We start from the raw sequence: 25,199 nt of genomic DNA, 5'->3' as shown, positions 1-25,199 counted from the left end.
CAAACCCAGTCACTGGCCAAAGCTCACATGCACCTCTAGTGCACCATTTCAAGTTCATGCTGAGTGATGCTTTCGCTACTAGAACAAATATTTCACTTTGCTGTAATCGATACTGTATTAGATCTTGCACATAGGTTTCATTATAGCGGTAGAATATGCATTTAAATAAGTCACTGTTAACCAAATTTTAAAATTACTTTGTTCTACTGGATCATTTGTTACACACGTGTTCTTTACATTGAGGTTCACAGAATATTTGAAGTAAAAAAACAGAATAGCCAGAGTAAGGCTGGCAACTGTCTCTGGAAGGGGTGAAACGCTTGCCTGCTTCATCGGGATGGGAAGAGGAAGGGTACACGAAACGAATAGACAAGCTGCATGTTTGCAAACAAAAAGGTTTCGCACAGACAGAAAGAAAGGGCAGCTATGCTGACACTCCTGTTCTTCAGAGCGCACCGTTTTGAGCTGCAATCTTTGACAAAATTAGACTACACAACAGGCGGAGTCATGCTGGCATTACATTTTGCATGCCTCGAAGCACAGTGGCAAAGATGACTAGAGATACCAATCTGCTGCATTGCTAGCTAATTCAACCTGCCTTGCCTCTCCATATTTTCAAAGAGATCGCACGAGTAAAACAGTGAAGTGTTCCAACAGAGGGGCTGCGAGGGAGACATTGACAGAACTAATGGTACATTTGGCTGGTCGCTTTTAAGCACTCTGGTGGCACGCTTTACATTTAGCTGGTTCCATCAGAGCACCTTGATCCAACTCGGAGCACTCGGGGGCCCGTTCAAATCTGATGTGGGAGCATGACTGATATATGGCAGAGTAACGGTCACGTGGCTGATACAATTTAAATTGTTGCCACAATGTCTGCAGCGACTGGTGCGTGCCTTGTTGGTTCGCCATGTTTGTTTAGAATAGTAAAAGCGCCGATGCACTTATGCTTCCAGCCTTCGACAGCAGCTGTACATCCAGCTTGTGCAAGCCTTATCTGGCTCTGATCTAGAGCACGCTTTAGATTGTTGCGATCAGAGTTGAAACACGGCCGAAACCAGCCGCATGCACATAAACATCACTCCGATGACAGGCATCTCACCAGAAGCATTCCAGCACGGATGGGCAGAGCGAAGGAGTAGAAGGCCGTCTTGAATGTGACCGTGGCCCAGTAGAGGTCAATCGTGGGCTTGCACTTGCCGTCCGCAGCAGCAGACACCATGTCCATTTCCTGGCCGAGCACAGTGCGGAGGTCACCCTCGTGGAAGAGCTCTAGCAACGGAAGGTAGCAGGGCAGTGAACGGACACGCTGACGTAGCACCCAGCCAAGGGCTTTGTCGAGAAAGAGGGCATCGTTGATGGCCCGCAGGCCAACATCGGGGCGCGTGTACCAGCAGGGGTGGCTGCGACGTATCGTCGATCCATCCATGATGTCATCCAACATCAGGAAGTAGCACTGGAGCTGCATGACACACATGTGAACAAAAATCAACACCGCACCCGTATCGCCTTGACACTTCATCAATGCCTTATAAAAACTCAAAAGCTTCTTTCCTTTATTTTAGATTTTACACCGCCAATGCTCAAGTCATTTCTTTACTGACATATAGATACGCGTGCATGACTGCATTCAAAGAAATGTACAGCCAGAACAAGTGGTGCAATTGTTTGTAACGAGATGCACAGTGGCGTGCATATTAAATCAGGTGGTGTATGACTGTAGTAGGCTTCAAGTGAAACATGTATACAGCACCTTATCAAGAACCAAAACATGTGCAGAACATGCAAAGGAAACCTAAAGCATTTATTTGCTTCATTACAATTTGACACAACTTTGGGTACATTTGAGTGACCTACATAATCGTGCACAATACTTTCAACGAGACCTTATTTGCAAACTTACTGTGTATTTTGAGGCCTTGAAAAGTGCAACAGCAGAAGAGCTGGTTTCACTCAGCAATATTACTGCTGGGCAACTTCATAAATTAGGCCAGCCAGGTGACTACACATAGCAGCCGCCGTTCAAGAAAAAATATTTGTAGAAGTGGGGGATGCTTCATGTCAAGTTTAACATAAACTATTTTGTATGAGGCTCACGGAGAATATTGAATGACTCGACACTCAACTGAAATCTTTGTTCACATGAAGAACATTAAGCTGATGTCTGAGTGTATATTACATGCCCGACAGATGTTTTTTCAGCTGTATTACACCACATTTTTCAGCTCACGGGAAGCCAAGCTTGAATTGATTGTAATGCTCGTTTGAACTAAGAGACTTCAAAATGCCTTGAAAATAATGCAGTTCGGTCAATATTTCAATATCTGTTTCAAAAACCACATTCTAATTCATTGGAGTATGAATTTTCGAGAGTCTATATGCTACTGCATATCAATTCCCATGTATTTTTTATTTGCATTTCACATGCTGTGTGCTCCTTCTTTTGAGCGTTGTGCACAATGCAATAAATCGAAACGCGTTAGGCTGGTGGTGGTCAGCGACAGTAACTGACCAAAGCAGAAAAAGCACCCAGGGAGAACTCCGTCTCACCAATTTCGTGGAGTGCAGCGAAAGCTACAAGCCGTATCAGCCAACCGGAAATACCAATCCTAAAGATGACTCCCCCATTGTCCGCCTCTGATCATGGACATGGAAGGACGAGCTGCACACAATGGGCGAACCCTCCTCTTTTCTCTGGCACGTGCAGCCGGTTCTCGTTACTGATTGGCCAACACAAGCCCTAGCCTTCGTAGCACTGCACAGAATTGGGGAATAAAATAAAAGCCAAATCGTCTTAAGAGAAAGCTTAAGCTCGGGACGTCTATAAGACGTCAAAGTAGACAAAATTTATGCATTCTACGATTGCTCTAAAATATACCAATAATATTTCAGTAGGACTTTTGCAAAACCCTGGTAAACACTTTAGCAGTTTGACCTAAGCTGTAAAATTATATACTTTAGAAGTCGTAACAGAGCAGTTTCCAGAACTGTGATATGCATTTTTGGTGTATAAATAAATAAATAAAATAAATAAATGTGTAGTCTCATGGCTTCTCAGAAAGACAAAGCCACAAAAGCGAAATGCTGCCCCCGGAAAGAGGAAAATCGGTGTCCCACTGCTCTTCTTCCTCGCCTTCCTCCCTGCAAGTTTAGCCTTGTCGTTACTTCCTTATGCCAAGGTCAATGCATTCCGTTCGGCACAGAAGCAGGCATATGTGACGCAAGTTATGCCAGAGATGGATCTTTAGTTTCTTTCCCCAAACACAGAGCCAGAATAATAAAACTTGACACAATTATTTTTTGCCTCAAGTTTTATTTGCTCCTTCCAAATCAGGCACCATTTTCTTCATTGATTCATTTCAGGCGGCATACAAAAACAAATGCAACTTCCCCTTGTGAATACACTTTCACACAACTTTTTGCATAGGTTACCTGATAAATTAAATTTACGTTACAGTAAAGTGAGATTAGGCGGGCATAATTTTGATTTTTAAGTGGTGTAATGTTGAAAAAATTGGTAGTGCTGAATGTTTGGATTACCTTGCAGGTGCACCCCCCCCCCCCCCCCATTGAGAAATATTGTCATTTTCAAATAAAATACATTATAATGTATGCCTGGGACATTGTGAAAAGGAATGGATGAATGAAACTCTGCAAGCTTTGACGAACGTGGGTGCAAACTCATTATGATGTGACGTTTTTAACTTCAACAGACTGTGTACAGACTGTGTGCAAAAGTTGAGAACCAACCAATATTACAAAGCGAGAACAGTATACTTGAACATAATGCAATAGCGAGCGATAATGTGAAAAGAAAATGTGTATATAGTTTGGTGCATCATATTTGGATACGAGACGAAAAGAAGCCAGAACTTGTTGGTTAGTTGGCTAGTGCCCTCAGCAGGCGAATGTGCAGAACAGGATGAATGAGAAAGTGTCAAACAGGAACACGTGCCATGGTCATTTCCTCATTTCTCTAGTTAGTACACTGTCTTTTGTTTCCAGTGCACAAGAAGGCATGTGGACTTTGCAGTTGGCTGCAAATAATATACTTCTGAGGCATGGCGAAATAGACAAACGAAACAGCACATAGGCAGCTGAGTTACATATGGTTACACAATGTAATGCCAACCTGAACTGTACTAGTTAGTCACTATACCAATGGTCTAAAAATAGCCCAGACAATGTGACTGATTGGCCCTAGTTTTGATGAGTCTGTGCTATTGTTCACTGCATTATCTAACATGAGTGAAATCTAAACATACACTGAAACATGCATAAACATCTGACATGCAATTATTAGAGTATGAGAGGTGACATCAGTTGACAACCTCCTGCCAAGGGTGTGCAGACACGATACTTCACGTTGAACTATAAGTCATCGCCACTGTTGGCACAGGAGAATGCATACACATACAGAAGAGTTGGCCATCTGGTTTGTCATGTCATTTCATTCCAACCTACTGCACACACTTGCAATTCTTTAACACTGTCATGCTACCAAAGACCAATCAGTATGACAAATGGCGGCGCGCAATTGAGGAAGGGGAAGCTACAGCGTGCACAAGCACGAAGCACATAATGGCGCAACCTCATCTGCTGGACTTCTGTTGTTGACTATTATCAGTTTGCAGCCAAATGAAGACAGCAGTTTACGGTAAACCTCACGCCAGCTGCGAGTTGGAGCCCGCGTGCGTTTTTCACGTAATTGCTCTGGAGGGGAAATGCGGCAGCAATGCATTCAACATGGGACAGTTGCACTGTCATGCACTCCGCCTGAACACACTTGAATTTATTTCTTCACCGCTGCATTTCATCACGACGTGCTCACCAGTTGGCCACCTGAAACTCGCGTGCCGTCGCAGAATTGCAACGATGCGTGGCACACAGCATAAGCACGCAGGTATTGAATCCCAGGAAGCCCTTGCTACAGAAGGTGGCCTTACCAGTTCAACGCACCAGCCAACCAGGCAGGCCAGGTGCAAGTGCGGGGCCGCTTCTTCGGCCAGGAGCTCGTAGGTCTGGACGACGGCCAGCAGTCGGCTGCGCTTGCCCCCCGGGAGGTTGTACTCGAGCGCATCGCCGAGGGCCTTCATCGCTTCGGCAAGGGCCGGCTCGCCGAAGTCCATGCCCAGCACGATGCTCATGAGGTCGTCCTGGGCCTCACGAACGGGCAGGTCATTCGCCGAGACGACCCGCGGCAGCCGTCGCCGTTCGCTTGCCATGCTCTCCGCCCTGCGTTTGCCCGCAACACGTACAGTAGGGTGAAAAAAACTAGTCGTAAGACAGTACGAGGGGACCTATTTCGTTTTTTTTTTTTTTTTTAATGTGTGCAGGGGGCGCCTTCGGGAACAAGGAAGATTTCCTCGCAGACGTGGCTTTGCGAGTTTTTCGTTCGTTTGCACGACTTCGGCCCGCAAGGCTGGTGCGGGGAGACTATGCGTGGGCCCCAGCCGATTCACGGAAAGAACTTTGATCTAGGGGAGAGAGTGTACCGGCGCATCTCTGTGCACACGAACTACAGATGACTCGGTAGAAAGAACATTCTGTCGTTTGCTTTTTGCATGTACACGCCTGTCGGGGAGGAGGAAAACGGTGATCACAAAAATGAATCGACCGCAGTCGAACGCCTGGATGCATAATTCATTGGGCGCAGGTCGCGAAACCGTCGAACGTCGCTTCCGGCTAGAGAAAGTTACGAGCACTTGACCATATGCGCAGATGCGTCGGGAATGGAGTTCTTTTTTTATAAGGGAATATTAAGCGCAGTGCATACCTGACACGTGCAGTAGATGACATGTGGAGAGCAGCTGACACAACTGCGGGGGATGGGCCCGCAGTGCTGCCTGCAGTCAGAGACGGCAGCAGCTGGTCGCGCAGTCGGTGGGCAGTCAACCTCTTGCTCGCCGACAAGCCCCAGCGTGGCGCCCAACGCCGCAGCGCAATAGAGGCCAGATTCGGCATGTCACTTCAAAAAGTGCCGAACGGTCGCTACCGCATACGAGGAGGAGGTTGTTGGCCCCTCGGAATGTGTGCCGACTGAAGGGTGATGACCCGCCGATCTGTCAAAACCGGGCAACTACTATCAAAATTAAGTGATACTGCGCGACACTTAACTAGCCTTAACCTCCTCGGCCACGCCTAAAGATCTTAAAAATACCGCCGTCGGCTCTACACCTCGTCTCTGTTGAAAAGTGGCCCGATCGGCGATCATCACAACGTCAACAACGATGGCTCAGTACCGCAAGCCAAAAGGAGCTCGCGGAACAAGGCGGCTTGTGGGTATCATCATCGCGAGATAGACGCGGTTGTCATGCCAACAATCCGGTCGACAAGCGTCGACGTCCACGTCTGTTTGCACGTCCATATTTTTCGCACGTGACGCGCGCGATCGCCGGCTGCCTGGGTCGGCTTTGCAAACTCGGCGGGCTATCTGAGGCAGTCGTTCGACTCTTAGCTTGAGCCCATCGCTGGGCCCCATCGCGCTACTGACCGAGCCGTTGCCTGTGTACGTAAAACTTGCTGTCTAGTTGTGACGCTCTGTTCGTGCCGAGCAACATCGAAGAGCCCGTTCACGTGTTCTCTGCCTGCGGTCATGGGAGAAAGTCTGGCTTGCGAGTTGGTTGACGTCGGAGCCGTCAAGTTCGGCACGTTCACGCTCAAGAGTGGCATAACGTCTCCGTTCTACGTGGACCTCCGAGTATCCGTGAGCTACCCGAAACTACTTGTAGGTATATTTCAACTCGTCGACCCCGTGCAGCTAGCATGGGTATTACGCATGGTTGGATTCTTGCTGTACAGCCGACTTGAAAAAGAAAAACCTCCGTTTCACGTTTCAGCATGAAATCGCCAATGCTGTCGTCGCCAAGATCAAAGAAGACAACATCGAGGGCGACCTCCTGTGCGGGGTTCCGTACACGGCGCTTCCCATTGCCACGGTGAGTTCACGCAGGCGTATACGGTACTAGACTTCTGTGGCGCTTTTAGTTTGACAAATTTGGCGTTTGTTAGACTTCCCTAATGCATTGATAGACTTTATTCTTGCTTTTCCAGAATCAGATAGCTATTGGAGGTCTTAGCATGGCAAATTTTCGACGTGGACGAATTAATTTCTCTAACGTTTTTGGAAAGCTTCTCCATAACATGAAGGTTTAGCATAGTCGAAGGTGCCAGTTCAACTTTCTGGCGCCCTTGTGCCATGGGCGTGAAGATGCTTCATTTCCGATGATTTCATTCCAGTCGAGGATCATTTTGTAGCGTTAGCTACACTGGCCTAGCCAAGCCCGTTTCGCGCGGCACATCAAGAGCCGTGCTGCGCATGCGCAAGGATCAGTGATGCCACCACGACCTACTGAACTACAGACCTGCACAGATCTCCCTGCTCCAGCACGCCTGGTCTAGTTCAACCCTTTTGCCGCTAGGGATAGAACGTACGAGCAGAGTGGCGCTAGTTATAACCTGTTCGCTGTCGTCTGCTTCTGCGATCTGTTCCAGCGCTCGTGCCGCTATTTTGGCAGCCCCAGATCGTTTACATTGTTTGTAAATGCATAAATTCACGAAAATAAAAAAGAAAACAAAATTTGCGAATGATTGCTTCTCATTTCAATCACGAGGTACAGTAGGAAGAGCGGTGCAAGAAAGAAAAACGAGTACAGCCGGCAGACGATAACATTTCCTCCCGTTGCCTTCGCAGTAGAGGAAAAAAATCTGATTACCAGAAGATTCATAGAATAAAATATAGTACAATGGAGTAATAAAGAACTACAATAATAAAGAACTTGATATATTGATATGAACAAGGACATTTAAAAGAATCACGCAGACGATATGTATACGTACGCAGACCACACACAAACTGCGTGAATCTGCAGACGCTGCAGAAGGCATGTAACTTCAGCCTTAGCTACATGCAGCTTGCTTGAGTTAATTACAGACGGGAAAACGTAAACGATCACATTGTGGTATATTGCTGTGTGCCATCATGTAAATCAGAACAAAGCAAGGACTCTAGCATCAGTTTTCGCAATTTCATAAAAGCTTTGCGATGCATATTTGACGGCCGAACAAACACGTGAACAATCACTCCATCAGTGAGTTTTTTTTTTTTGTGTGTGTGTGGAGCGGCGCGAAATTTCCGCATAATATCAAACCTAGAAAGAATTCGTGTACTATTTTACGCGTTATTACATGCCAATACAATGAGTACACTTAAACAATTTTTACACACTAGCTGTTGTCTTCGTAAGAAATTGTCACATATGCTAGCAGCCCGCTACAGAAGAGCAGGCGCATACATTCGAACATGGAGGAAGGAAAATGTATTCGAACGCCGCCCAGCCACCCGCCGAGTAGCAGACGAACAGGTTATAAAAGCGCCACCTATGGCCACCGGTTGAACGAAAGTGGGCGCAAGCTGCTCCCATAGAAGCCGGACATCTGTGCAGGTCTGTAGTTCCAGTAGGTCGTGGATGCCACACGGCTTGCGCACCGGAGCCGGCACCTCTCGCGCACTCCGCCGCCGGTCTGCGCATTCCAGAGGAGTGACGTCGTAGCCGTGGTAGACGCACTGGCGCCGGCGCGCGCTCGCTGTGCAGTCGCCGTCTGACACTGCGCTGGAGCCGCTGCGCTTCTGACTGGCGTTTGCCAGTGTGGTATAGCCATGGAGAAGGAGAGCGCAAATGCTGCTCAACAGCGCAGAAGAACGGAGAAGCTTGACTCATCGGATCCCGAAGTAGTTGCCTGGCAATTAGCGGTTAAGCGTAGGAGACAACCAGGAAAGCTAAGAAGAATCAGCTGAACCTTTGCTAACGCTACATATATCCTGGCATAGCCGAGCTAAGCCACTGCAACTTTATTATAAGGTTCTGAGCTGTTCAACATGTAGCGCGCGCGGCACTGCGTCTCTGGCTGTTCGTGCCGTTTATATAAAGTATTGTGAGGATTGCATATAAATTTCGGGACAAACCGCACGACTGTAGTCACCATACGTTGGACGAGTAGTGTTTGAACATAGCTCATAAAATAAATTTCAGGGCAAACTGTATGACTGTATACTCACCATACGGTGGATGAGTAGTGTTTGACCATAGCTTACTTTAAGCAAGACGTCTAATTCTTGATTCCAGGTTCCTGTACTGATTGTGACGTAACTATTTAACAATGTTATGCACCAACTAAGCTGGAATGTCATAATGCAGCTGCAGCATTCCAAAGAAGGCGCAAACATTATTTGGGGGGAAAAAAACAATGCTTGGAGAAAACCAAGCCTGCGGTAATCAAGTTCGTCTTTCTGGCCAGTGCAAATGATCTCGCAGAGAATTACAGACGTGAGACACACCTGCACTTGCTGTTGCAATAAAGCCCTTGAAAAAGACACCGTCAACTGAAATCGTTATGAACTTTTATTACAAGAACAGCAAAAAAATTACTTCACTGAGATACCTGAGTAAACATCTAATTTACAAACCATGAGCTGTTCAGTGCAGATGAGTGCAAATAATTTTTGCATGTATTTTGCACATATCATGGATCCCAAATCTAGGCCATTGTTGATGATGTTTACAAGTCATTTTAGATTTGGCAACCACTTCCTTACGCAGTGCGTGGCGATGGCAACGGAGCAACCAATGGTGATGGTCCGCAAGGAAATCAAGGCGTACGGCACAAAACGTCCCATTGAGGGAACCTTCCACCCTGGCCAGAAGTGCATCATTATCGAGGACATCGTCAGCAGTGGATCCAGCATCATCGAGATTGCTCAGGTATGTTAGCGCGTCTTCAAATACATGGGAATGTGTTGTGCATAGTGACAAACATTGTGCTGCTGAGAGTTTCCAGAAACCCACTTTTGTTGATGTTAGATGTTTAGGCAAGCTCGAGCAGGGAAGTAAAGGGAAAGTAAAGATAAACGCTAAATAAATGTAAACCATTAAGGTGTTTATTAGAAACTTAATCATTTGTCAAAAAAGGTTTGATTACTATATTTTGTTTCATTTATTACTATACTATACTCCGATTACGTACGAGCACCTGTCAGCAGTAATAACTGAAGCAAATTTGGCAATGTGGCGCACGTTACTGTCTAATTCAAAGAAGAACGTCTTGTGTATTATTTAGCCATGACGGCCTCTTGTCTCTTGATGCCGACTGTCTAGCGATCCCGCGTGCCACTGCTATTTTTTTTTTTTTTTCTAGCTGAGCTGGGAGCCCTCTTCACCTATTTAGTGCTCACACACCCTTCTACTCTGAATAAAAATGGGTGATGGGCATAATTGAAAATTAGGCATAATAAACAATCCGCAGATTGAATACTTAACCCAGCAGTATGTTCCACAGCTGCAGAGGCAACTGTCAGGTAGACTTGGTTTATGGTCCGCCTTGTTTAATATTCCGTTTTTTACAAGTGAACATTAGTTGAGTATTCTCTGCGACGTGGAGGGACTAGAGATCACAGTTTCTTGCACAATTTCTTTAAAGCTTAATGAAAACAATTCATTCCGTTCCGTGTTTGTTGTGGGATAATGTAAAGCGCACCTTTTCATAAATGTCTAGCGCCACGTCTGAAAGAAATATAACATTATTGAATATGCTCCCCAATGTTGTGCAAGTGGTCTGACGAAGCATACTGCTTAGCTGCGATGGCAAGGAAAACGCCCTACTAACGTTTTTATGTAGTGCAGCTGATTAGATTGACATTCAAAGAGATTGTCACCACGAAGTAGCACCCCACTTCGCTTGTGACCAGTGTGCTTAAATGAAAACGATAGTGCAAGCTGCTAGCTATAGTTTCGGTGGATCGTGGTGCACGAACGGCAATGTTGGGAGCACCCAGGCGATCAGTTCGATCTTAGAACAATGTTTTGTCATGAAAGAGACAGGGAGTATAGGCGAAATTTCCTTTTTTTTCTTCCTCCTCCTTCATTTTTCTTATTCGTTTTTTTTTTTTTAGAAGTAAGAATAAATGAGCAACCAACCGGCAAGCACCCTAGCCCTTTCTAAAACCTCACAATGTATATGCGTTGCTCTTATCAGACCGCTGTGGCAGCAGAAGAGGCACACACTTTTAGTTTCGGAGGCCATGGTCTCTTTGATTACGCACCGTACGACAACGTGGCATTCTGTGAACAAAGTTTTAAATGATGGAGCCGATATGTTTATGGTGGAGTTAAGCTCTTTGTCAAAGAGTGGCAGGTTAGTGATAACCCCATAGACTGTGTTATTTCTTTCCCATTTCTTGCATAGAGATACAAATGTACATGCTTGTGGGCATGTGTACTTATGTCGTGAGGAGCATCGAGAAAGCGCGGTGCCTTGTTCTCTCTTTTCTTTTTTTTTGTACTCCCCATGGCACCAACACTGCAAACGGGTGGCGGACGCCCAGACTAGCCTGCTCACTTGACATACAATCTTTCGCCATAGTGCATGCTTGCCCACAGGGCATGGTGGAATTGCCTGAAAAGGGCGTATTTCAAAAAGTTTACGCTGCCAATGCTTGCAGTGTAATGAAAACCGGCCGATTTCACAGAGATTAACAAAACTGAACACCCAAAGATATTTGCCACCACTGTCACGCTCTTTGTAGACGCCAATGAACCTGTTTGGGCCTCATCTACGGGGGAGCATCAAGTGAGCGTCCTTATCAAGCCATGATCTGAGTCACTTCATGCTTGCCCGGTGGTGAGGCGCATGCAGTTACATCACTTATGGGCGTGACAGTTGCGCGCTTCGTCTGTTTGATTTCGCCTTTATATGTGTGAAATTTGGCGTAATTCATTACGCTGTATACATTTGCAGCATAAACTTCTTGCAATTCTGGAAACAGTTATGGGCTGCTCAGATGGCGCACTTCAAGTCTTCCATTGGAATCAATTACTTATTTCTTTTGGTTAAAAAAGTTGCTCTAATTTGCATAATTACTTGTCCAATTACCAGATTGAGTCATTTTGAAGTGTATGATTCTGTGGAAAACACAATAAAGTGGAAATCATGTAATTACAGTTAAACATCAATATACCAAAATCGGTAAAATCTGCAATTTGCTTTGTTACATCTAAATTTCGTTGTATTGAAATTCGACCTTTATGCAATTAAGTACAGTCACCAAGGTATTTTTCTTACGCGGAAAGGGGCTGCAAAATTTTCCGAATTATCGGGCCATCGTAAGTAATCAAATATAAATGAGAAAACAATTCATTTTGTTAAGTTTGGGAGTCGGTGACGAAGGATACGGTTTCATGCCACGTCGATGATATCTTCACAGCAGCGATACGAATTAAGTGAAGCCAGCCACGCTTTCGCGTCCAGTCCGACCCCATGGCTGATAGCATTGGGCAACGCTATCATGAAATGCGCCTCTTGCTTCAGTTCATCTCCGAAACTCGAGATAACGCAACCTCCAATACTAAACGTGCAGGAAGACAGCCTACATGATGCCACACCGTCTCGGCACGCCCACTCATTGCACACGCAGTAGATTACCTCTAAAGCAAGGGGTGCACGGCTGCATATGCGCTCAGCCGCGCTTACAGCCATCTGCAGCTACGGCTGAGACGCACGCCAGAAATCGAGGTGCGCGCGCCTGATCGCGTCACCACAAGCTCGCTCCTCTTCCCCTCTTTCCCTTTGCTCGCACGGGAAGGCGGCACTCGAGAAGCTTATCTCACCCTTGCATGTTTTCACTCGCACCTAAAGCACACAGTGCGTGAGGCGCAATAGGATTTTATTGCATTGGACTTTATACGGAACTTTGGCGGTCGCGCGACGCGCAATTTGAGAGGTGCGTCCGCAAGCAGCCACATGTAATTCAATCATCTGACCATCCGCGGATGTGTCCATTTATTCTCTTGGTATTCGTTTGCAGTGGCAGTGAAATTTCATTATATTGAAATCGCATATAAACACACTTCATTATATTGAGATTTTAAATACATGGTGTTCCATGGACAGGAGGTTATGAAAAGTTAAATACTTCGCTATATTGAGAATTTTGTTATATTGAAGTTGATTATATCGAGGTTTAACTGTAGCTCATCTTCTCTATTTTATTCTAACAACCCATTATTTTGGTTGTGAGCACAGACGGCATGCTATGGCCGCTGGTGGCTGAAACGTATCATTCAGCTTGTTTGGTGGTAAATACATGCAGATCTTCGGCACCGTCAATGCAATCATTGTCGTATTTTGCAACAGTCATACAATTCAGTGTAACTTAAGTGTTACATTGAATTGTATGATTGAATTCATATATGCATACCTGCGTCTCTTTCATATGTGACACATCATTTTTTGGTTGCAAATGTCGTCAGCGAGAGGTATTTCTAGTCTTCGTAGTATTGCCTACTATGTACAGTCGAACCTCAATATAATAATTATTGGATATAACAAAGTAAATCAAAAATATGTCTCACTGATATCAGCAAGCAACAAATGCAAGCTTATAACAAGTATCAGATATAACAAAACTATTCTTGTGGAAGAGATGACTTCATTAGAGTGAGGTTTGACTGTATAGGAAGAGAGTGTAATGAAGAAAGCGAAGGCCAAACTTTCCTTTTGGAAATCTCTTGCCAAATCACTGTTACATTGGCATGACGTCGGGTATTTCATGGTATTTTTTGTATATTGTATATAAATGCCTGCTTATTGTGCACAATTAGGTGTAACTAGATTCCTGAAGTGTTTGGTTCACGTGGCATCGTCTTGTTGAGGGCTAGTTGTGCTATCTTAAAAGGAGGGCTAGTTGTGCTATCTTAAAAGTAAACTGGAACACCCCAACAAAACAAAGATAACGCAGCATCCACAGCAGGACAAGCGCAGATTGCCAACTGCGTTTTAACTAAAACAAAGCCAGGCTTTTGCAGTCTCTGTACAGCTCAATCTTGTGTACTCAAGACAATACCAGTTACAATCTTTTGAAGAAATGGCATGTTTAGAATGAGTGCAACTGATATTGCCCTATACTTGTGCACACACACGCATGAGCTGCACAGAGATTACAAAAAGCTGACATTCTTTCAATAGGACGCCGTTGGCAGTCAGCGCATGTCCTGCGGTGCATGTTTGCATCGTCCTCCCTGTTTGAGTGAGTTGTTTTCGTTGTAAAGCGGTACGTCTGATGCAACATTTCACTGCTGCAAAGAGCGTGTGCAGGTGTCACGTTTCCTGTGTTGTGTTCTCGTGAATGGATAATGCTTGGCACATTTGCCAGATGTTATTCATTTAGATTTTTCTCTCATAAATTTTTCGCAAGTCATCTGAAGCACTGTGCACAGGCCAAACATTGCAAATGACTGGGTTTACCTTTCAGACTTCAAAAAGAGTCAAACCTCGTTGTAATGAAATCTGACCTGACATGAAAGTAATTTAATTATATCTGATATTCGGTACATGCTTATATTGGCAACAAACAATTTAGGTTTACTTTTTTGTATCCGATAATTAGTTATATCCATGTTTGTCATGTTCAGGTTCCACTTTAAATGCTAGCAGCTACCGTATAGACTCGTCTAAGGGCCACACTTCTTTTTTTCACAATTTCTATGAGGTGCGGTCCTTACACGGGACTGAACCCTTTGGTCCAAACAGTGCCAGCGCTGCTGGCGACTGCTGCACACCCCAGATTCCCGGATGTCAGCGTCTGCTGTTCGAATGATAAACAGCGCTGCACTCACTGTACCTACTGTATAGACTCATCTAAGGGCCGCACCCCAACTTGGCAGCCCAAAATTCGGGTGAAAAAAATTTCCATCGGAGAAGCAATCATGTTCGGTGCCCCGATGCTGGCGCACGCACATCAGCGAAGTTTTGCGCACTGCCTACTTTCGCATGCCGACAGTAGGCAGTGCGCGAAAATTCGCTGATGTGCGTGCGCAGCATTGGGGCACCGAACACGATTGCTTCTCCGATGGAAATTTTGGGCTGCCAAGTTGGGGTGCGGCCCTTAGATGAGTCTATACAGTAGGTACAGTGAGTGCAGCGCTGTTTATTATTCGAACAGCAGAAGCTGACATACGCACAGTGGACGTTGCTTCAGCCTGACAGAAGAGCACTCATGGCATACACGTTGCGTGGTTCCTCGAGGGCAGAATTTGTTTCCGTGACGGGGACCAGCCAGGACAACTCGGGAAGTAAATAGACAATGTCATTGCTTGTATGGATGTATTTAGTATGCATGACCAGCTTGAATTGCTAATTCAAAATGCTTGCTCACAGGAACAATCTGAAGGACGCCACATAACATTGATTGGGGTGGCAGCCCAGGGAACCTCTTCTACAGATGCATTTAGCATTCTGTCCTGCAGTGAGGTAACTGCCTCAACAGGTGCTGCAAGCACAGTCAACAACAACGTTTACGGGACGCAGGATTTGCGAAAAGGTTGAGTGCCTGTGCAGCCAGGGCACGTAGCCTCGACTTAACGTTTCTCAGTTTGTGTTGTTTTTGCCACCTACACAGTGATCCGTTAATTGACAGAGCAGCAATTCACTGTTGTCGTGGAACCCATGTCTCGTAAGCTTTTATGGCTAACTGTACATATGTCTGATACAAGTTAGTGTCCTTAGCTGTCGGGCATGCATATTTAAATGACTACTTAAAAACAACAGTGTACCCGCTGTGGTTACTCAGTGGCTATGACATTCTGCTGTTGAGCGGGAGTTTGCGGGTTCAACTCCTGGCTGCAGCAGCGACATTTTCATAAGGACAGAATGCAAAAAATTCTCATGAGCTAAGTTTAGGTGCCTGTTAAAGAACCACGGCCGATCAGAGTCAATCCTGAGCACCCCCCCCCCCCTTGGCATTCTCTTGGCCTGTGCATTGCTCTGGGAGGCAAAAAGCCCATAATTAAATTACAAAAGAATCGAACTCGGGCCTGTAGCATGGGAAGCGAGTTACTACACTCGGTGTCATGCTAACATTTGACAAGGGGCGCAGAATTGTATTTACCATACTTCAGCACATGCCATCCTGTGGTAACTGTCTCAGGCACAATAGATAGAGTAAACAGTGTTGTTATTGAATAAAGTGTGTGTGTGAGTGTTGCAAGACTGCTCTTGGATAACTTGGACAATCATCTTAGATGGGTTCTGCCAGATCTTTTTTTCCCCTATTTGTATTGCATAGCTTAAGGACACTTAAAATGAGCTTGTGCTGGATGGGTTCTTTATTTTGCTTTTCCTAGTAGTGGATCTTCGTAAAAGCTATACAAGCTTTGATTGACCTACTCTGGGTGCACGCTTGCTGTGCCACACAGCCCTCTTGTTTCAACGGGGAACTATAGTTTACCGAAGTACTCGCAGCTGATTAACGTAGAGCATGGCATGATGTCCGCAGGCGCTTTCCGCAGCTGGCCTGGTGGTGACAGATGCTGTGGTGTTTTGGACCGTGACAAGGTGGAAGAGAGAACCTGCTCAAGTGGAACATTCAACTACACAGGTAAGGTTCCTGCCTTTTCTGGGTTCGGTGTTCTTTTTCTTTCTTTTTTAATCCCAGAAAGCCCGAACACGTTCCATATGAAAAAAAAAAAAAAGAAGCAGAACAACTCATTCAAATTTATTTTGTGATTATGGAGAGTACAATAATGTGAAGGAACAATGAAATGTTTCCTGAGAAAAAGTTATTAGTATGTATAGGAATTAATTAAAGTAGAATCTCTGTAAACGAAATTGCTTAAACGAAATTGCCGCTTAAACAGAACAACAGCCTACATGTATTGCTGGTTTTTGTACGTGGGTAACATAAAAAACCGGAACCAAAATTTTGCAACTCTCAGTGAACGGTACCACAAAAGCAAGCTCTCAAGGATTTTTCCAAGGAGGAGGGCAGTATCAAAAGTATTTTGTTCATGACACCTGTCTTCTATTCAGAGCGGTGCACAAAGTCTCAAGCAGGCAAAACTTTGATAGATTTTAAATGCACAGCATGTACAGACCGGGGCCGTATTCTGTAACGCTTCGGTTTTTCAAAGGATTCGGTTTGGCGGTGGCGTCACATTGGGGCGTCCGTTGACGTAATGAAAACAAGTGGAAGGACAGAGGCTAATCAGCGCGAAGGTTTTCTTTTGTGGCGGTGAACGTCACAAACCGAGTAAAAATATAGTAATTTACGAGCGCTTCTTGGTAAATAAAAAGAATTGTTCATGGTATTGATGAGGTTTATATTTTTCATTATGAGACGTGTGTGAGTTGTACTGGCGGTGAGTGATTTAACGAATTTTGTTAACTTCGGTTGACCCATTTATGCTGCTAGGTGGGACGTCGTACGCTAACTTCGCGTTGCGGCCAAAATACACACTCAAGTTCCTCGCACAGTCGGAGCGCTGTCTCTTTTGAGAATCTGAATTGTCGCCTGAATCCCTCGTCTGTCATCTGAAAGGCATCTTGTCGACATCGAGGTCGTCGCTGTCTGTCACGGAGGCTCGCTAAAAGCACGATAACAGGCGCCACAGGCACCGCACACGCCGTCATTTTGCTCCGAGTGCCACGATCTCGCCCGTGCACCGGCATGCAGAGGCTCTGCACACGGCACACCGCGCTTCGGTTCAGACCGAGCAGCGCAGCGCGGCTTCGCTGACGACAAATTCGTTTCCGCGTGATTGACATGTGCGTAACGTCATCAAAAAATGCGTTCACGCTCTGAGGCGATGGCGTTACCCAGGCGGCGACCAGTCGCTGCACGCAAACCGAATTCTTCGAAAACCGAAGCGTTACAGAATACGGCCCCTGGACAGCTTCACAGCGCCGCCACTCGCCCCCATAGACAACCAAAATAAGGACAACCAAAATTTTGCATGCCTTAACATCACGCTGTTCAATAATTTTGATTCCCCCTCCATGAAAGCATGTTCTCGGCCGCCGACTGGAGCAGTAAAAGCTATGTCTTTGTTTTGATATGTCGCCAGCACCTCCTCAAAAACGCAACTGATGATGCCTAGTCAATCCATTATTGTTGACCGCCTCCCCAAACCATGTGAAAAACTAGCTGCTACATTGACTTCTGCACGGTTCTGCTGCTACACCTCAGCACGTTTCTCAGTAAACGGAACTTCTGTTAAACTGAACATATTGCTTTGGTCCCTTGATGTTTCATTTAATAAGATTCTACTGTAATTAATAATTGGCTTCCTTAACCACCCACAACTGAAAAGTTGCCTCCAGCATATAAAGGACGCTACTATGGGCTTTGCACTAAATTTCTTGCAGTTAGATCATCAGAGTTTGGATCAGCCTAATTAAGTATAAAAATAGTACTTGGGCTCTGTGGGGATAAGCAATTCTATCACCACAGGGTTGTCCCGTGAATTTCAGAGTGCTAAGAAAACCAAGTCGTTGAAGCTGTTTGGCGATGGGGCAATTTCAGTGGGGCAGTGAGGTCAGCATAACACAGATCGTCATATAAGGTTGGAACCTAAATCTTCAGAGTTGAAATGTCATTGTATTAACCACTAGAATGTGCAATGAAAGTAAGTTGTGTCTGAAATACTAGGTTCGTACTATTTTCTTTGGAGTGCTACCACCATGGTGGGCTTGGGCATTTTCTAACTTGTAAGGACGAACGCGCATCCCATTACCTCAAGAGTGGCTGGATTTGGTCATCTTGTTAAGCGTGCGCTGCATAGAAGGGCCACGGAGAAGGTGATTTGGCTGCTACTAATGCCTTTTGTGCCTCGCACACCATGCCTGTGGGGCCCCTTTCCTTCCTGTTTCTTTGAACTGGAGACAATCCTCTCCGCAGCACAGGGAGACATGCTGCTTTTCCAGTGCTGCTCTGACTTTTGGCTGAAGAGCTTGTGATAGTTCGTAACTCGCCTCAGCTGCAGAGACCGCTGCGTGCCGTTCCTCTTGCAGCATCCGGTCATTTTGAGCGACTTACCGCCACAGGGCCGGGAGCGTAAAACCGTGCGAGGTGAGCTGCACTCTTTTCAGTCTCCCAAAGTGCGCATTCCCATAAGCGATCTCGCCCCAGCTGTGCAGAACACTAGGGCCACTTTCTTGATGCCTGCCTTGGTCGACAGAGGTGATAGTAAACGCCTTCATTTGGAAAGACTCGTGCTTGTTTCCTTTGGCCTGAACCTGGCGTGGTTGCGACTTGTTGCAATACTTGGGCTTGCGCTGACTGTTATGGCTGCTACAAAAAGCGCTAGTGAGCAACTGCCAGTCCCGTTGGCTTGGTGTGATCCAGAAAATGGATCACTCGCACACGCAGATAGAACCCCTATATTTTCAGTGTGTCTGATCATTCGGAAGTAAGTGGCAGAGCCAGCACAGTCTTTTGCCTGCCCAGGGAGCAAGGTGGCACCGAGAAGCCAGCCGGGTGCACCTTGCCAACTTGGGTCCATGAGTCAACAAGCATCGGCGGGACCAAGCGAAAGGCAACAAGTGTGCTCGATTGCTACCTGGAAGTGCTTGGTCGGCACAGATTGAATCATTTCCTACTTCTCAGTGGCCCTCTGGTTTTAAAGTAGGGACAGGCCCTGCCCTGAGAAGAAATGTAATCGGCTCTTTGTGCCATTTCAAGGGTGGATGATTATCAACACCGATCACCAGGGAAGAGGCGCATCTTTGCATCCCAGTATGGGCTCTATGTTCCGTGTAAGTGACGAGTTCCTTCTCAACAAAAGCCGCGAACAGTCTCTTCTGCACCGACAGCGAACCACTGGACATAAGGAGGATGAGGTAACCAGCAGGCAAAACACAACTGTTGAAGAGCTGTTATGGCACACTGGGTTAGATCCGGAACTTGCTTGGTGACTGATGACAGTGGTGGCAGCGCCCACGCAGGAGGCCTCAGAGCTTTGACATTGTCATAGAAGACTCCGGACGCTCCACAAACTATCATCATCACGCTGCATCCGAGAATGACCTGCAGGGGCCATACCAGCGGCACTGGCGATAGAAGACAAAGGCTGCTCCCTGATTGAGGTGAACTGCATTGTGTTGGTGTGGAGTAACCAGACTCACTCGGTAAAGCCCTATGTGATGGTGGCCCCTTTATGGCCATAGGGTGATAATGAGGCTGCATGTGAGGATGTGCATGCATACCAATATGTTTGAAATGTGGATTCTGGCACAAAGATAACTAAGCGGAAAGAAGAAGGAACAGAAAGAGCGCTCTCTTCTGTCCCTTCTTCTTTTCGCTTAGTTGTCCTTGCGCCAGGACCACATTTCAAGCATGAACAACTAGCCAACATCGCATTCTACCATATGTCAGGTGCAGCTGCTCTTGGTTATCACACAATGGTTACGTGCACATCATAAAGAAGATTGGCATGATCGCTCAACCGTCTGCCTTTCGTGCCTTGCTGCAGCCTAGGCACCTCCTTCCTTCTTTCTTTTTCTTGGAACCGGAAAGACTCCTACTCTTCACAGCACGGAGACACATGCCGTTCCCCGATGCCACTTAGCCTTCAGGTTGAAGAGTTTGCATTCAGCCGCAACTTGTCTCAGCCATGAAGACGGGTGTACCGCTTGCAGCGCCCGGCTATCGTGAGGGACTTACTGCCCCAGGGCCGAAAGCCAGGGTTATAATAGGTGCCTTTAGTATGAATGACTCATGCCTGTCCATTGGCCTGAACCTGTTGTGGTCACAACTCATTGCAAACCGTGGGTTAGGCGTCCAGCTATGACCTTTAGGGCTGCTGCGAAAGCTCTAGCGAGTGTCTGCCACATTACAACTCACCCGGTCTGCTATTCTTCTAAAGAGGACAGAACACTAGCTCAGTGAACTATTTGAACAGCTGAGGAAATGGAAAAGAAAAAAAATCATCAGGTCTTCAGAGGTCTAGCACAGGGCCAATGATGAAGCAATGTTGTACAATGTAGGGCCAATGTGTCCAGTCTGACCCATTGGTCAATATGGGGTCTATGTCTGCCAATGTAGCCAATGTTAGGTCTTCATTGGCCCTGCTTGTGCTGCCTTTTCAAGGAAGAGGCTTCCTTCTTTTCATTGATGCATTGTTTAAGTGTTGCTCAGAGAACACAAGAATAGCATACAGACAAGAAAAAAGCATTAAATATATGCTGTGCGTGTTGTTTCTTGCTATCCCCCCCCTTTTTTTTTTTCGCCTTGAGGACCTCGCACGATCTGATTTCATAGTTGCTGCCTTGTTGAGCACTCTGTGACAGTAGTTGTGCCTGATGATGCAGCATCTTTTGCATCACGACCATCATGAAGAAGCTGGTGGCCAAGAAGCGGCCTGAGCGAGGAAGTGGCCAGCAAGGTGGCTGACTTCGTGCAGACGGTCAAGGCGCCCTGGTGCCTTCCCTCCTTTTGCCTTCGCCAAGCAAGGTTGGTCGTGTGAAAGTTTACTGTTGGGCTTAGCTTGTTACACAGTCGCTTATAATGAAAACAGTGTAACAGGAGGACAAACTTATCGTATCTGTCTCCCTATTTTTTGGGGGGAGCCAGGAAAGTTGGTTGGGGGTCACGTTGGTCACGTTGACCTTTCACGGCTCCACATGAAGCAAACGATCCTTACTTTGGAGGAAAAAGCCTTTCTCAAAGTTTCCTGTTTACCTGTCTTGCTCTACCTGACCCGACACTACGGCTACAATTTCCAAATCTGGCCATGCAGTGTGTGTATTTCAATCTAGTCTATTATAGTTTTTAAGAGTACTGAATCGAAAATATGAGTTGGCCTGTATTCAAGTCCGAGCTTTGCATGCTGTGTGCCAATAATGACCACAGTGCGGCCACAACACAAGCGAGTACGATGATGTAGGACCTATCAACCCACAGCTTCTCCAATTGTGCAATTCATACAAATTATTGTGACTAGTATTGTATTATTGTTAATATGTTAATTGTGTGGTTGCCTCTTTTTCCAGGTCAGCTCGCATTTGAGAAACATTGAGCTTGTGTTAACAGCTAGCATTGAGGCAACCATTGAAGCATTTATAACCGCAGTGGTGGTGAAATGGTAGAGCGTCCGCCTCATGTGCAGGAGGTCCTGGGTTCGAATCCTGGTGCTGCCGAAAACCCACCGGTCTTTCTTAGGGTAAAGATGTACCACGATTTGGCACGTGGTTGTTTATGTGGGTTCTCATCTTGAAAGGGGGCCCAATAGAGATTTATGAAGGTCTCTGGGCGCCCCTTGTCCCACTGCAGTTTTGGTGAAATAGTTCAGCATCCAGCGCTGCTGTGGGAAGTAGACGAATGCTGCCGTTGGGGTACCTACCGGTAAAATAGGTACAAGTGCGCTCCCAGCCCGGTGCTCTGCATTTACAGGAGTTCCAGATGCTTGGAAGGAAGGCCACCTATTGGGAAGTTGTCAGTATCTGACCACAAGATCCCTTCTTACTGCAGCAATGGCCTAGTGATAGATCATCAGCCTCGTATGCGGTAGGTACTGGGCTCAAATCCTAGTGCCGCCGGTAACCCACCGATTTTTCTAATGGGCAGAAATTTCTCCAGGCCTGGTGCTCAGCTACTTGTGAGTGTTCGACTCTCGTAAGGGGGGCCCTATAAAGATTATGTGCGTAGTCTCCGGGTGCCCCTTGCACCTGTCATTCGCTACTGCTGCTACTTGGCTATAATTCAGTCAAGCTTCGCACCATTTAGATTGCAACATTGCATTTGATCTGTGTGTTTTTTCACACTGGTCTTGTCGCAGTTTTTTGGTAGCGAGCTGTTTCAATCTTCACAGTGATGTGGCGTAATTAGCCTGCGTCTCCTGTGTCTTGTCCAAGCAGGAGAACTTTGGTCACCGGAGCCAGGTTGCCCGCTGCCTGCTTGCCAAGCGCCTTTTGGGTCTGATGGACCAGAAGCAGACCAACCTGGCAGTTGCCGTCGATGTCACCAGCACCGACAAATTACTGCAGGCACGAAGTTCTCCCCCTCATTTTTAAAACAAGGCTGCCTGCAGCAAAATTTTACTGCGGTTTATTTATTTTTATTTTGTTTATTTTACCCTCAAGCGCACAGAGCTTTACACAGGGGAGTGGGGTACATAAATAATAAACAAAATACAAAATGTAATAATATGTGCAATACTAATAACATTTACAATACACAGGATGAGACAATGTTTAATACAACAAAACGTGCGAAGAACCGCGTTAAAAAAAAAAAAAAAGCTTTATGCGTCATCAAATAAATAATTGTATATGGTTGCACAAAATAGATCATGGTCCAAAATGGAAACGATATCTGAGGGAAGGTGGTTCCAGTCACTGGACGTGACTGGCGGTGCGTTAAAAAGGAGTTGTGGATGTTATCGAAGCAATCTTGGCAAGGCAGCTTGGCTGTTAATTGTATAATTTTTTTTTAATGAGCAACCCTTAAATAGCGTTTAAGCAAACAACAGGAGCACATGGTGGTTAGCGAACGTGACACAGGTCACAGAGTATGGCCTCTGAGATTTTCAGTATGCCGTAGGTGCTGCCCAATCTCGGAGGTCATGCCCAGATGTTAAGCTAAGTCTCGGTGATTTCTGATGAGTGGTGGTGAAATTGTCTTCTCCAGATTTTGGTATCAAAAATATATTTTTGCAAGCCTTTTAATGCTTTTAGACACCACTTTCCCCTGTTGATTGAAAACTTACTTTCACCACATTTCTTGTATCTTCAGAATCATAGAAGGTGTACACCTGCAGAAAATATTTAGAACTTTCAATTCTTTAGTGAGTTTTGTCAAGTTTACAGAATGTGGACTCCATGTGAAAACTCGCTACAGGAACATCAAATATGAGAACATCAACTTTTTCATGTGTTGAAAAGCTTGAAAAGCTTTTCCAGCAGCTTGAAAGTTATGCCTGTTGCTTGACATTATGAAAAACAATGAAAGAAGTGAACCCACTACATGCAACAACATATTGACACCAAGCGAAAACACCCAACCGTCTACCTTCCCATTCATTTTACTAAAACATCTTACACATGTTCTTCAAAATTGCAGCACAATTCCAATCACAAGGGTTTCAAGATACAGTAGAACCCTGGTGATAGGTTTTTCACGGGGCCTTAAAAAAAATAAAATAAAACGTAAGCTACGGGAAACACAAGAGCTGAGAAATTGAAAAATTGAGAAATGGGAGTAGTGTTGAACTGCACACAATATTATTTTAATTCTTACGTGTCAAAAAAAAAGTTGTAGTTTCGCCCGAATGCCGAAGCATCGATTGTGATACCAAATTAGTAGACAGCTATACAAAGTAATGATAGCAGATTTATCGGCCGTATAAACTTGTTCCCGGGTGCTGTAGACTCTGCCCCCAATGCAGATTGCTTTCAAGATGCGGCCCGCACGACCACCGCGCAGTACGCAGTTGATGCCAGAGTACAACACCGCCGCTATCCCTCCCCCCTCGCTCCCTCGCCGGTGCCTCGAGCGCAACGGAAGAAGGCACACTTCCTCCCTGCTTTTCTTTCTTTCGCATGCGAGATTTAGACGCGGTTGTCGGCTCCCCTTGCACGCTTTCACTTGCACATACAGCATACGGCTCGCGGCGACGGCGTTATCGCCCTTGGATTTTATACGGAACATCTATGAGCCAAAACCAATTTTAGGGCCACAACGCGTCATACACACCACCTTTAGATAGCAAATACGCATCTCAAGGGCCATACTTTTGCTGGCAGAAACCGAAAATCGTCATAGGTGTCGCCCCCGGCACTTTGGGCGGCCAATGCCATCGTCAAGCCACCAAGCCAAGTGACATGAAAAGTCAAAATGGCCGCTCGGGCCAACACGGGGTGGCAGTTCGCAACGTATGATGCGGGAACGGTCCCACAGTTGGGACGCAACAGCGGGGTTACCAATGCATTGGGTTCTATGGGAGCTGTGCCAACAACGTAACAGCGGGAAAACGCAGCACCCGGGAACGTAACAGTGGGGTTCTACTGTATACAGTATGCGACATTCTTAAATATCATTACTTCATCAGTGCTTTTGCTATTGACGCACTATCTTGGTGTACACAATTGTGTACATAGCGTCTGAAAGGGTTAAGGTAATCCACACATATTTAAGGCTTAAAAGTTACATGGAAGCTGCTGTATACTGTGTATTTGTACGCAGACGTTAAGTTATATTTAAAAATACCGATGTGAAATAAAAATGACTGTACCTTTGGAGAGTCAGAGATGACAACCAAGGGGGTAACGGATGATATGCAGTAATTAGTCACCATTAAATACTACCTACTACCTACCTACCTAGCTCCTACGCGTAGTGGGGAGCTACCTACGCTCGCGTGCTCTTTTTATTA

The 25,199-nt window shown here is 45.9% G+C and overlaps 4 protein-coding genes across 11 annotated transcripts in view; 3 read left to right on the top strand and 1 right to left on the bottom strand.

Annotated features, from left to right (window-relative positions):
• LOC119432888 (uncharacterized) overlaps positions 1-25,199 on the bottom strand; it is an 86,408-nt gene that overhangs the window by 5,101 nt on the left and 56,108 nt on the right. Inside the window, exons 1-3 of one of the 3 annotated variants that reach the window (XM_037700039.2) lie at positions 5,777-6,168; positions 4,947-5,235; positions 1,103-1,462 (exon numbers count right to left, since the gene is read on the bottom strand). The exons of the other annotated variants lie outside the window; for them this stretch is intronic. Coding sequence (XP_037555967.1) covers positions 1,103-1,462; positions 4,947-5,235; positions 5,777-5,964 — 837 coding nt within the window. The 5' untranslated portion in view covers positions 5,965-6,168. Of the gene's footprint in view, positions 1-1,102; positions 1,463-4,946; positions 5,236-5,776; positions 6,169-25,199 lie in introns of those variants that run through there. 3 annotated transcript variants of the gene reach the window in all.
• The window catches only part of LOC119432896 (PHD finger protein 13), an 83,811-nt gene that overhangs the window by 36,632 nt on the left and 21,980 nt on the right, over positions 1-25,199 (top strand). The window lies entirely within an intron of this gene.
• LOC119432886 (rho GTPase-activating protein 39) overlaps positions 1-25,199 on the top strand; it is a 132,198-nt gene that overhangs the window by 101,472 nt on the left and 5,527 nt on the right. The window lies entirely within an intron of this gene.
• The window catches only part of LOC119432887 (uridine 5'-monophosphate synthase-like), a 113,729-nt gene continuing 94,894 nt past the window's right edge, over positions 6,365-25,199 (top strand). For 2 of the 3 annotated variants that reach the window (XM_049659110.1, XM_049659111.1), the window contains exons 1-3: positions 6,366-6,727; positions 6,840-6,938; positions 9,600-9,761. In XM_049659110.1, coding sequence (XP_049515067.1) covers positions 6,596-6,727; positions 6,840-6,938; positions 9,600-9,761 — 393 coding nt within the window. In that variant the 5' untranslated portion in view covers positions 6,366-6,595. Of the gene's footprint in view, positions 6,728-6,839; positions 6,939-9,599; positions 9,762-25,199 lie in introns of all 3 variants that reach the window. The other variant, XM_049659112.1, reaches the window with a different exon arrangement.

Source organism: Dermacentor silvarum, chromosome 11 (genome assembly GCF_013339745.2).
Source record: "Dermacentor silvarum isolate Dsil-2018 chromosome 11, BIME_Dsil_1.4, whole genome shotgun sequence".
In the NCBI taxonomy this organism is placed as follows: domain Eukaryota; kingdom Metazoa; phylum Arthropoda; class Arachnida; order Ixodida; family Ixodidae; genus Dermacentor; species Dermacentor silvarum.
Note: the sequence above shows the minus strand (reverse complement) of the source record. Positions and strands in the feature narration are given on the sequence as shown.